This window comes from Epargyreus clarus, unplaced genomic scaffold, assembly GCF_041222505.1.
Source record: "Epargyreus clarus isolate Ecla_fem2 unplaced genomic scaffold, WU_Ecla_fem_2.2 ptg000026l, whole genome shotgun sequence".
NCBI lineage: Eukaryota > Metazoa > Arthropoda > Insecta > Lepidoptera > Hesperiidae > Epargyreus > Epargyreus clarus.
Genome location: NW_027332233.1, coordinates 13509317 through 13523072, shown reverse-complemented (window position 1 = coordinate 13523072; position 13756 = coordinate 13509317). Strand labels below are relative to the sequence as shown.

At 33.2% G+C, this 13756-nt stretch overlaps 1 protein-coding gene across 1 annotated transcript; it reads left to right on the top strand.

Annotated features, from left to right (window-relative positions):
- Window positions 1–12099: 12099 nt before the first annotated feature.
- On the top strand, window positions 12100–13706 carry LOC140753079 (uncharacterized). The gene is made up of 3 exons (XM_073087456.1): window positions 12100–12872; window positions 12933–13096; window positions 13626–13706. The coding sequence occupies exons 1-3, from the start codon at window positions 12188–12190 to the stop codon at window positions 13704–13706; spliced, it is 930 nt and encodes a 309-aa protein (XP_072943557.1). The 5' UTR covers window positions 12100–12187.
- Window positions 13707–13756: the final 50 nt, after the last annotated feature.

Below are 13756 nucleotides of genomic sequence, written 5' to 3'. Positions count from 1 at the left end.
CTGTGGGAACGGGATTTGTGTACATTTGACTGAAACATAAACAATTGCACAGCACATCTGCACTGATGGAATTTCAAATGTTAATTTAACGAATTACATTTCAGTTGATTTAATCAAAACATTGTCAAAATTTTTAGTGTTGACAAAATAATATTCTTTCTAAAATAATTAGATGTTTGAATGTTTTATATTTTGACTCGTAATAATTTATCTCACAGTCACAGTCAACACAAGCGTAACGATATCTACTGCGTTAAAAAATTAAAATACATCTTACTTATTTAATGATAGTAATTAGAGTATATTAGTAGAGAAAACTAATAAAAACACATTACTTATGTAACTTCAAAAATTTTAAGGTTACTGAAAATGAACTAAGTATTATTTTTCGCTTGTAACGAAAACGAATATGTAATTTTTTTTAAACCAAAAACTTTGTATGATAGAGGTAACCGTTTATTGTGATCGAGTTGGACAGGTATCAAAAGCTTGAAGCGTTTTCAGTTTAAAGTGAAGCCAAGATTTAAATAACTTGGCTCTACATTCTACAGTACATTTAGGATGCACCCGATTACATTTTATTAAAATATCGTAAAAAAAAAAAGATCAGATATTAGTTGAAGTATATATTATAAGAGTTATAGTAAATACATAATAAATGAGGATGAAGGTAATACGTATTTATTAGCTTCATAGTATTATCTTTAAGCGAGAGATGGACATTAGCTTTAATATTAATTTGGCTTTTCTCTTTCTTTGGAAACCAATCTAAATCAGTTTATAGTATACCTATCAAAATTCTATATTTTTAATTTTATCTCGACAATAATTATAAGCTAAGTAAGCACGTTCTTTTCAATCGAAAATATATAATATAACAACAAATAAACAGACGCCAAAACACATTAAACCCTGAACAAGAACCGGAACATAGTAATCTGTTTTTCGAATTTGACGCGGATCCCTACAAATAAACAAATGAACTTATCCGTCTGACCATCGATTGTACGGTCACTCGTCTTAATTGGTCCCTCCTACCTGTATAAAGGCATCCTTAATAAGCATTTAATAAACCGAAAAGGACTAAAAAGGGAGGTTACAAGGTTGTTATACCGCGTGATTAATTATTTTGATACCAACTTTGCTTTTAATTAACGATTACAAAGTATTTTACTTTTTCATATTTATGTAGATCAAGGATATCATGACCGTACATTTTTATTAAAAAACAGATTTCTTTTTTTTAATTAATGAGTGCTTTTGGGTTAGTACAGGTTTATCAAAAATGTTTTTTGTGTATTAAAAGAAACAATATAGCATACAGTCCGATTAGCCCACCTTGTCTTAAGTATCACTAATCAGCTTCTTATAAGACAATTATCGTACCATAAGTCGCCTGGTGCTCTGGAGGGTAAAGGTAATATCCCATATCCTCATACCCATGAAAAAGTGACACTGCTGTATAAACCAGAGTACAAAAATTTTACATTGCTGTTATAAAGCAGAAATGTTATCTCACCACTCGTCAAAGAGTCCTCTTATATCACAGTCACTTCAATTTTATTTATTTTCTGCTTTGAGTCAGATATGCATTGATATCCGTGAGGATTAAATTGGATTTTACGAAGCAGTCACAGAGACGCTTTATAAAGAGAGAAGTATAATAAAAATGTATGACAGTAAAGCTTCCTCTGTCGGACTTTATCGAACCACTGACAGATCAACAGAGCTTCAAATTCAAAAATAAATCATGTCTCTTAACTATTACATGTACCTATACTAAAACCAGAGACAGCGAGATACAAAAAGTATATAAAAACACTAAAAATAAAAAGACTAAGTTTCTACAGGTGTAGGCCAGAATCCTTCGACGGTTACCCTTTTCAAATTCGTCGAATGCCCACCGTTGGCCATTAGTACTGCTTTGATCGGGCCGCCAATTAAAATACCGCTTTAAATCCCTATAATCCTTGGGAAGGCTCTGGATTGGCCGGATTATTGTAGCTTAAATACTGGTCGTTAGTTAAAATCCTTGTAATGAATTTGAACGTTATAAAAGAATGTGACCGCACTTTTTCCCTTTATCACTGTCCCGTTCTTTTCTTTTGTCTCTGCGTTATGAAAACTCACGACAAAATGATCATTGTTTCATTTACAAGCCGTCGAGGGAACTTAATTGCTTTTCTTAGTTAATAGGTTTTTGTTTTAAATAATATTAACGTTGGTTCCATAAAATGTAATGGTATATAAGGACATTTTTTTAAATAAATTGCAAAGTGGTAAATTTGTAAATCTAATTTAAATGTGACATCAACGTGCGTTTGCTTTGAATTGTATGACGAACCCCACTTAAGAAATAAATAAGCCAATTTTGAATTTATTTTTTTATTTAATGGTAAGAGAACTCTAGGTGTTAGATACCGGTTGAATTAATCCTTCGACAAAGTCAAGCGTTGCTGGGAATGATAAATTTTCATTAGCGTCAAGATAGTCCTTAACTTTTTTCGCTGTCAAATCTAAACCCAATTAATTTGGCTGGAGCACTTTCGATTCGTCGCTAAAATCTGGAATGTGGGACAGGGGACGCCTCGCTCTGTCGCCCAACCACTGGTATTTGTTTTTTACTTTTATTTCATGCAATCTGGTATCCGTAGAGTTATATAATATGGTAGGTAGGTATTAATATTTATTTTTTTTACTTTTGGATCTTACGACACAAGTTTATGTACTAAATGTGTGAGGTAATAGTAATTACTAGTCTTTGTTACTTTAATGGTCAGTGACAGTTAGTTATTTTTCTTTTTTTCATTTACTTATTTATTTTTAAGTAGTCGGGTTATTAGTGCTTTAGTATTATTTGTTTTATTTAACTAACGCTGTTTTTCAGTACTTTTATTCTGGTCCTTCCGCCACATTCTTTTAAAAAAATCAAGTACCAACCTACAATGTTTGTCTATGCTTAGGTATAATAAAACTTACTAAAAAAATAACGTAACATAACATTTCATATTCTCGAATCCCGTTCGCTCGCATGTTAAAACTATACCTATATGGCTACGTTTTTAATTGAACCACGAAATTAAATGCAATGCACACCTGAGCTATCTAATTTCCAACATTTTACAAACCCTCGGCACACATACTACTACTAACCTGGCATATTTTTCGAGTGTATTGTATTTCATGTCCTATATTATATAAAACTAATACACTAGTACCTAATTGAGGACATAATGTTCAAGTTTGTATATTAAGATAAGAAAATGATGGTGGAAGCCTTGATAGAGTTTGACGCCAAAGTAGGGGACATCTTTTTTTTTTGTTTACGAGGGGGAAACCTTCAAAAGGTACCCGGTGTCGTGGGAGCGACCTAGGGTTATGTGGGATTCTTACCGCACTAAAACCCCCCCCCCCGGTGGCCGTCCTCGGCGCTGCGTAGAGGGCTCTCGGGATCTCCAAAGGAACGCAACCAGAGCCCTCTTAGCGCGTTGCCCCGTCGGGCTCCGCCCAGGTGAGCTTGGCGCTCGTCACACCGTCTGGTGCGTACGACGGTATGCGACCACACATACCGCCGTCCTTCCCGGGGCCGCTGGCTGGGCGGTTCAAGCTCCCACTCTTGCCACCCGCAACCCCGAAATCCCCCTTTTAGTCGCCTCTTACGACAGGCAGGGGAAACCGTAGCCCTATCCTGGTCCCGAAACTACAGTGACAAAGTAGGGGACATCTACTTGTATTTTATCCCAACAATAAAAAGATGAAGTACTACTTAATTTTGGTTTTGAAGAATGTGATAAGATAAAATTTTATACGAAATTTCCCATTTAATCCTCAAATGTAGCGACGCATGTAATCGACAAATGTAAATGTAATGTAATGTAATGTAATGTAAATGTAAATGTAATAACCAATAAATAAAAATCTATTTGTTTACGTCTAGAATAAACTCGTAATTTTAATAGATGGGCTGGTGAGAAAAACATTTTTCTCGTTAAGCCATTCGCACAGGGACTATTCGGAAAAGCTTGGAATGAAAAGCTGAACACCTGAGCGCGGATCTAATTTTAAAGTTTCCTTCGCTCGGGGCGAATTCCCTGACTGCATTAATCCCCTCTCAGTTATACGAACTAACTTGAAAGTCAGGGCCGGGTTAAGAAAGATTTAACTTACTAAATCTGCAACGTTTGCTGAATACTTACTTTAATATTTGAGCGTGGTTTTATGACTTTGCTACCCAACTCCCATGTCAATTAGGTAAGGATATGCATAATTATAGTCGATTCTCAACGAAGTGGCCACGCAAAAAAAGGTCTGAGTATCACTGACCACTTGCCTGAACTTTGATTAAAAATCTAAAAACCATGGCAAAGGTATTGTCATGCCTTTCAATTAAGTCATGTTAGTAATTTGAAATAGCGTATAGTTGTCGTTAACATTTTCATATTACTGATTTTATATTTACATGTAAATATTTACTCGTCTAAGCATATAAAGAAGAAAACATATAGAACATACAGAATATGAATATGTTCCGCCGTTAAAATATCAGTTAAGTCATGACACTACTAGCGACATCTAGTATAATTTGTAGTAATTATAACTACACTGCACGTAAGCTAAACTCAGATGTTTCAAATCAATTGAAATAGATGACGGTGTTGATGCCATGTACACGACTAAACTTTGTTAAAACTTAATACTTTTGACCTTAAACGTCAAAACCTTACTGTGTTAGATTTATCTGTCCATCACTTTTGGCGATCTAGAAATCATTTATCCTTTTTCTCCTAACCAGACACACTCACACCGACTATTATAGTAGCAGCCTGATATTATTTTCACGTTCAAGTAGTCGAAGGAGTATTAAAATAAGTTCGCAACTTCACTGCTGGTTTTTATAAAAATGTGGCAGTGAAGTTTTAGTGCTAGTGACAAAAATAAATATAATGTGGTTGCTCATAAGTCAGGAATAGTATAACGAGTTTGACGTCAACAAATGACTTCTAATTTATGATAATGCAAGGAATTTAAGGGGACATGCGTCGATAGAAAACACGCCTATAGATATTTCTTTATGGGAAATTATAAAACGGTCGAAAAAAAAAAACTTAGCGCCTGATAATGACATACAGTTGGAACATATAAGACAATATAAAACTAAGCGAGCAGGGCGCGGCAGCGCCCTGCGATTGGGTGGGCCCAATCTGTATGAATTCAGGCCTTACCTTTATTCACGATCAATGACATGAGCACACAATATACTACTTATTGCGATGGGGTGGGCCCAATCTGTATGAATTCAGGCCTTACCTTTATTCACGATCAATGACATGAGCACACAATATACTACTTATTGCGATGGGGTGGGCCCAATCTGTATGAATTCAGGCCTTACCTTTATTCACGATCAATGACATGAGTACACAATATACTACTTATTGCGATGGGGTGGGCCCAATCTGTATGAATTCAGGCCTTACCTTTATTCACGATCAATGACATGAGCACACAATATGTGCTTATTATAATATTTTTCAAAGTGGTTTTTATATCCGAAACAGTATTAAAAAAGTGCTCAGTATTAAAAAAATATATTTGCTAAATATTGAATAAAACGCAGTAATGTCTACACTTAAATACACTTTGACAAATATTAGGTCGCTCAAAAATAAAAAACCTCTCCCTTTCGTATTTTAAGTAACTCACATTAATGTTTGTAAGTCCCTGTTCTGTTGATTTCTCCTCACTCGCAGCCAGTCGCTCACTTAGTAATACTATAACCACAATTCATTATTTTTGTCACTCAAAACACTTATTTGCAGTCATTCGTTTAAATACTACCCTTATTTTATTTATTAATACTTAGTATGTATATTATTTTGAATTGTCTTATGTATTTCATGATTCATAATATCCGTATAAATGAACATACCGTATATTCTCGTAAATAAATATTGTGGATATTTACGAATACACTGAAACCTACTTTTAATTACATACGATCACGTTTTTTTTTTTTTTTTGGAAATCGATTATATGGTGTGGTGTGGTATGTAAACATTAAACAATGTTTAATTATTACCCTAACGTCATTTTGCTATATCCAGGGTAACTACTCGTATCTATCCACATCAGAAAATCATAGCATATCGTCAAAAATAATGAGTGGGAATGAAACTATACTTAATTTTACCAGCGCTTACCTAAACATCATTTGAATTCATACTTTCTTCGACAATACAATATTTCGACGAGTACATGCATCAAAGATGCCGTTTAAACTTCTCGTGACCGTTTACTTGTTATTCTGTGGAAAGTGTGGTGCTACGTTTGCAGAAAATAAACCAATCTACAACATTTTGAAAGAGAATATGGAGAAAAATGACAATAAAATGTATGGCGAGTGTCTACAAAATATTATACGTAACTATTTCCAAGGTGGAAAGATACACTTAATGGTATCGAGTTACCATAATATCGACGAGATAATAAGACCTATACACCAGCACTCGAGTGTGTTCTTGAGATCGTTCACTCAAGTCAATCAATGTAATTTTAATCCTCAAATCTATGTTTTTTTTGCAAAAGATACAACGGACTTGGAGTCAGGTTTGAAAAGAATACATTTAGACAAGTCCTGGAAACCAGCAGCAAAAATTATAGTGCTTCTTGAAGATATAACGGACGACGATAATTCACTACGCGAATTATTTACCAAACTCATGAATTTTAATATTTATAACGTTATAACATTAGTAAAGACGACCACAGTTGTCAATATATATACTTATCTCCCTTTCAATAATAATAACTGTGGTCGTAAATTTGAAAGCGTAATAAATCTCGGAAATTGTGCATATTGTAAAGATATGTCATTGTTTCCCGATATATCAAATGGTCTCAAAAATTGCACGCTGGTCGTAGCAGTAAAAGAAAACTTACCAAGTATTATAAACCCAGCTAATCGGAAAAACCAAAAAAATACATTTGATGTGGGATTTGAACAATATATCTTAAACAAGATTGCAAAAATTGAAGGAATTTCTTTAGAATATATATACATTCATAATAAAAGTACAGCCGGTGATGTCTTTACAAATGGAAGTGTTACAGGCCTGTTTACATTATTACAAAATGGAACAGCAGATATTATTGCCGGAGGATTGTCATTGAGTGTGAATAGAGCGAAAATCTTTGATCATTTAACGGGATACGATTTAACTAGTGTAATTTTATTCACATCTTCGCAAGTTGATAATGATGAAAAAAGCGTTAATAATGGATTTAATGAAATAACTTGGTTTTTAATATTATGTTCATATTTGGTAATGTACTTTATAACTATGTTCATTTACAAACATTCACCAGAACAACCTGAAGATCGTGTGAGAATACTGTTTATATTATACGGATATTTCTTAGGTCACGCCGACAAACATATAATTAAACAAAGAAAACTTAAATTATTATTGATTTCCTGGATATGGTATGCTATGTTCATCAATTATATATATTCTTCCTCTATTAGTGGTACCATCGTGGTAAAAAATAAACCAAGGAATACTCTGTCTTTGCTAAATGAAGAACTTAATAACATATTATTACAACCTTGCGTTTATGATGATATGATTACATTTTATAAGGGTAGTTTTAATAGGTCTTTGGTGCAAGGTAAGATGAATCCTGAATGTCTATACAAAAGTAAAGCTTTAATGATTGTAGCGAAAACAAAAGGAATGTATACATTTGCTATGGATTACGATTTTGATTTCATAAAACGTAACAGTAATATCAATGTTAATAAAAGGCCAATAGATTTAGCATTTACGATTTCAGCTATGTATACTAATAAAGGTTTCCCTTTAAACAAAAGATTCAATAAATATCTAACGAGTATGTTTGAAAATGGTGTAATCAAACAACACTTAGGTTTTTTACATTTGGCATATGGGACTAGGAAAAAAGTTACGAAGCTGTCAAATGAATTCGACTCTTATAAGTATCACGATATCTTACTATATTATAAGATACTGTTATCTGGATATATTATTTCCTTACTATGTTTTATTATAGAAAGGATAAAAGTAAGACTATAAATTAAACCTTGCATTATTTACTGATATATTATGTTTCGATACTTTCATTCTTTTTTTCATTAGCATTTTAGTAGATTACGTTTAATTATACCAATATTTATTGATTTACTCATACGTTATAATGATTTGATTTTTGCATAGTGAGGTTGTTTTGTCCATTAAAAATGTTACTAATGAGCTACCACATCATTATTATGAGGAGGAACCATAGTAATGCACGACAGTTATAATTATCATCATTATCGCCATAATCTGCCATCGAGGAACACGTACAGATATAAGCACACAATAAATGCTGTATAAAGTTCGAACAGAAACGAAAATCCTGTCGTGTAATCAACACAATGATAAAACAAGTTCTACTTCATCTTATTATAAACAATTCTTTAACGGCCTCAAATTATTTGAATACAGGTGCATATATAACTTATCTGCAAGACAGTGAAGACAGTGTGCAATGTATATTAAAGTTATTAAACAAAAATGTCCCTTGTGGTGCGATTATATCAGCAATTACTAACGATGATGATGGGGAATTCAACGATGAATTAAAAGCTATTAACAATGAAATCTGCAACAGCCTCATTACAAGGTCAATGCTTAAACATAATTGGCTTATTCCCTCTGACGTATATCTCATCTTAATAAAAGAAACATCTGAACTTTCAATGACGTTGTCTGAACTTTCAAGAGATTTATTGTGGAATCCTGAAGCAAAATGTTTACTTCTAATACGTAACATTATAAAGAATGATATTAATCAAATATTTCATGAATTGCTTAAGCATAGAATCTACAATGTGCTGCTTTTATCTAATGTTGATTCTATCTATATTCAAAGTTATACCTACTTTCCTTTTGATAACAATAACTGTGGGAAGCATTTTGATGAAATTGTAAATTTGGGTCCGTGCACTAATGTTTCTATAGGCAATACAAGTTTCCTCATTGAACAATTAAATAAGTATCATAACTGTTCAATAGTAGTTGGCATTCATGAAGTCGTTCCATATATAATTACTAGTGCAAATACAGACCTTAACGTTTCTGAAGAATATAAATATGGAATAGAACAGCTAGTTTTGCAATCAATTGCAGCACTAGAACATGTCAAAATAGAATATAAATTTTTTGCCAGTGATATAGATCGTGGTGTTGTTTTATCTAACAATACCGGCACTGGAATATTAAATTACTTGCAAAATGGTGAAATATCGCTTGCTGTTGGAGGATTCATTCTTATATTGAACAGAGTATCCATATGTGATTATATATGGGGATATAACTACGCTGATCTTAAAATAGTTACACCGGCAGCCACAGAAATTGTATGGAAAAAGGTGTACAGAGAATTTGGTATTACAGCATGGATATTAGTCGCTTCGTCATTCTGTGTAATGTTATTAATAACTCTATTGATTCTGACGTTTTCATTGAATAAACGGCCAGATTCAATAAATATTATGTTGAAGTTATTGGACTACCTTCTTGATCACAGTGACGAACGCTTATTTAACACTAAAAATATGAGATTAATACTATTATGTTGGATATGGTACACGTATTTTATAAACAGTTTTTATAAAACAGCATATTACAGTCTGATAACAGGGCACGTGAAAGAAAAACTCGATTTCGAAGAAGGTAATTTGAGAACATTTCCATATGATCCGTGCATTAGTGATGTCGGAAGAAGTTTTTTCTTATACGCTTATAATTTAACGTTCCCATATAGGGAAAGGATTGAAAAATGTCAATCTACTGATGGCAGTTTAGACCATGTAGCAGAAAGGAGCGACTATTATACTGTTGCTACAGAATATGCATATTTTCTGAAAGCGCCCAAATATATTGACGAGGATGGCAATTTTAAATTGGTCAGTTGGGATATATTAAGTGGCACAATTTCAGCGTTTTATTGCACTCGAGGTTTTGGATTAAGAGAAAGATTTCAGAAACACGCAATGAACATTTTCGAATCAGGCCTATTACAATTCCGTCTAAACATGATGAAGGTTAAAAGCAGACATTTCACTCAGAATAATAAAAGATATTTTAAAAAGCTACATTTCAGTGACTTTAGAGTGTCGTATTGTATACTTATTATAGGCTCGATTGTATCTTGTTTTTGTTTTGTTCTTGAAAGGTATTATTATGTACCTTAATAAAAGTCTATAACTTAAAGGTAAAAAGTTATAAATTACGAGTTAGAGTGGAACGTGTTACGCTTCATATCTTCTACAAATATAAAATCTATAAGTTTTGCAAATGCTCAAATCAGTACTGAAAATGTCACATGATTTTGATCTCTTGTGAAATTTAAAATAAGTTTTTATGACTATTCTAACTATAAGTAGATATTATATCTTCTGTATAAATCTACCAACACCTATGCAGATTTCATGTTATATTTATTAAGGGTATTTAATTGTGACGTGGCGTGTGCAATACAAATTTTAGTGCAATTGTTTCATACATAATTATCGCAGTTTGAACTGTCACAGTGTACACCTGTGTATCACCTGTTTGCTGTATTTTTAATACACGATTTGTAGCAAATATTTACAATAAAGAGTGCTGTGTTACGTGTTGGTTTTATTTCTGTTCATTTAAAAATGTAATTATTTGCGATACAAGTGATATCTAATACCCAACCAAAATGGTGTTAGAAATGTCTAGATTTGCTCCGACTAGAGAAATATTTTAAAGACATATGTTCGATATGCTCGAAAGGAATAAAAATATGCCACATATAAGTTATATTATATTTGTAAGTCTTTGACGATTAAGATTTGCAGTGTATTAATTTATAATACGAGACTTTTGTATAACACATATTTTTATTCAATACGTGTCAGATTTTATTTTGGTGGAATAAGCAACATGGATATAGTCGAACCACTTACTGTAACTATTAATCAACCAATATAAGAGAGTAAACAAACATGTCAAGCTCAACGTTGTTATGCCTATAATCAAACACCTTTATAGTAATGTACAACCATACAAGTACAACCGAATTTAAAACCAAAGTAAAAAGTGTATAAAAATCGTTATGACATAAGTATATTTATATTCATGTCTTTATATACTAAATTTTATTCCTCTACGTTTGCACTAAAAGCACTTAATGATAGATTTGTCAAATAGATTTTTATGACATTGTATCAAATTATGTTTTATACGCCATAATTATGATGGTACTTATGCGATGCCATTTTATTTTGTCAACCATGCAGTACATTTGATCAGAATAAAGGTAGGTAGTGAATTTACTGAGCTATCCTGTTCAATACCATAGACGGAAAATATACAGATAAGACAATTTTAACACCTTAGTTAGACGTTAGTAATGTTTCTAAAGTACGTCTGTTTAAAATCCACAGAAATTATAACAAATGAATGTAAGAAGATATTGTGTGATTATAGAGTTTTAGTTCTCAAAACGGATAGGTACTTGCATAAACTTTATGGTATTTGACTATCAATAATGATGATATGCTTAAATCTTCATGGTTAAAGTCTGATGACTCCACGCCACACCTATTTCTGCCATATAAAAAGGCGTTAAGCGCTGCTTATTCTGGCTTGGAGAGTACGGTAAAGGAGAATATTATACAAGTAATTTCAACTTTGCTCCCAGGGATCGCAACGCACATGTGGCCGCCCACAGGGGTTGATTAAAGATATCCATCGGCGGCAGCTATCACTTGCCATCAGGTGGACTACATGCTTATAAAAAATGGCATTGTAAGCACTTGTGTGCCACCAAAATTACCTTTATTGATTCTATTTCTGATTATGTTTATCTATTCTGCCTGTTTTGTTTACATTACTTACTTTCTTACTCAAAGAACACTCAGACCACATTATGATTAATAGTAGATACAGTATCAAAGTGGAATGAATAGTAGCCACATACTCATTTCAAATGTCTTATCGTGTGGCCAGCTGAAATGTTGTTACTTAAAATCCTTATCTTCATATTACTTGCCCTTAAAGATAACACGGCTACTAAAGTTTCAAGTAAAATAATTTTACGTAATAATCGCAACAAAAACAGAAATGATAGAGCATCCGAATGTATAACACAGATGGTCAAAGACCACGTTCCGTGTAAGAGTATAGTGTTCATCGTGTCATCCAGTAACCATGTGGATTTCTCGCTTCGCGATATCAATGACTTCTACTGCTTTTCAATCCTTACCAGATCTTTTGCTGGACGTAGATGGAGGGTGTATCCTAACGCTTACATAATTTCAGCAAACGACTCCACTGACCTTTTAAACGGCCTTCTCCAGCTATCTGAAGATTTATCCTGGACCCCTAAAGCGAAATTTATCATCCTTTTCAATAAGAGAGTTAACGATATGTCCGAAATATTTCAAGAATTAAATAACTTACTGGTTTTTAACGTTATAATATTAACGAATACTGAAAATCACGAATTGGAAGCATTCACATATTACCCTCACAGTGGCGGTTATTGTGGTCGAAACGCTAGCGTACGAAGCCTGGGCCACTGTCCGAAGTTTAGTGTTCCGTTGTTTCCGAACAAGGTTCGAAAAGGGTTTAGGAATTGTACAATTATTGTGTCTGTAAGAGAAGATCTCCCATATGTTATGATAAACAACACAGACTACGTTAAATATATACAAACTGGTGTTGAACAATATGTACTTAATACCATAGCGAAATATGAGGGACTAGATATACAATACAATTATGTAAACCCAACCGAAGACATCGGTCTTGTTTTACCCAATCGTACCGGTACCGGCTTACTGGGTTACTTGCAACGTCACGAAACTGATATTATTGCCGGAGGTCTTTTCCTAGTAGGAAACCGATTAGAGGTGTTTGATTATATATACGGATACAGTTTCGCAATGTTCTGTATATTTACTCCAGCGCTGCATGAGGAGAAATGGACAAGAGTATACAAGCAGTTCAGTGTTTTGACGTGGTTTTTAATAATTCTATCATTTTTCGTTACCATCCTAGTGATTTTCATAACGAAAAAAATTACCTCAGGAAAAACAAAAGATAAGTTTTTGGTCATTTTGAAATTGTGGCGATACTTCTACGGTCAAGCAGATAACATATTGTTTAAAGATACAAATATTAAAGGATTTCTAATAGTGTGGATTATCTTCACAACTTGTATTAACGCTTTTTATAATACTGCTTCATACACTCTCATAACGGGACACGTCAAAAATAAAATCAGGATTAATCATAAAAATCTTGCTGCGTTGCCTTTCAAGCCGTGTATCAGTGAAACAACGCGATTTTATTTCATTTCTGCCTACAACGAGATTTTTCCAAAAAACAAAAAAAAAGATAACAAAATATGTCAAAATATAGATTTGACTTTCAAAAGTGTTGCGAAAAGAACTGATTTATACGCGGTCGATACAGATTACACTTATTACTTGAGAGCAATTAATTATCTTGATAGCGAAGGCCAGCCAACCATCGACAAGTGGGATTATCCAAGAACCAATACTTTAACCATGTATTGCACTAAAGGTCTTCCTCTCAGAAAGAAATTTCAAAGATACGCCCTTTGGATTCATGAATCTGGATTGCTTCAAAGATACCTCTCTCTAATATACACTAGAAAGCCAAAACCTATCCCGCCTTTAATGAAAGAATACAAA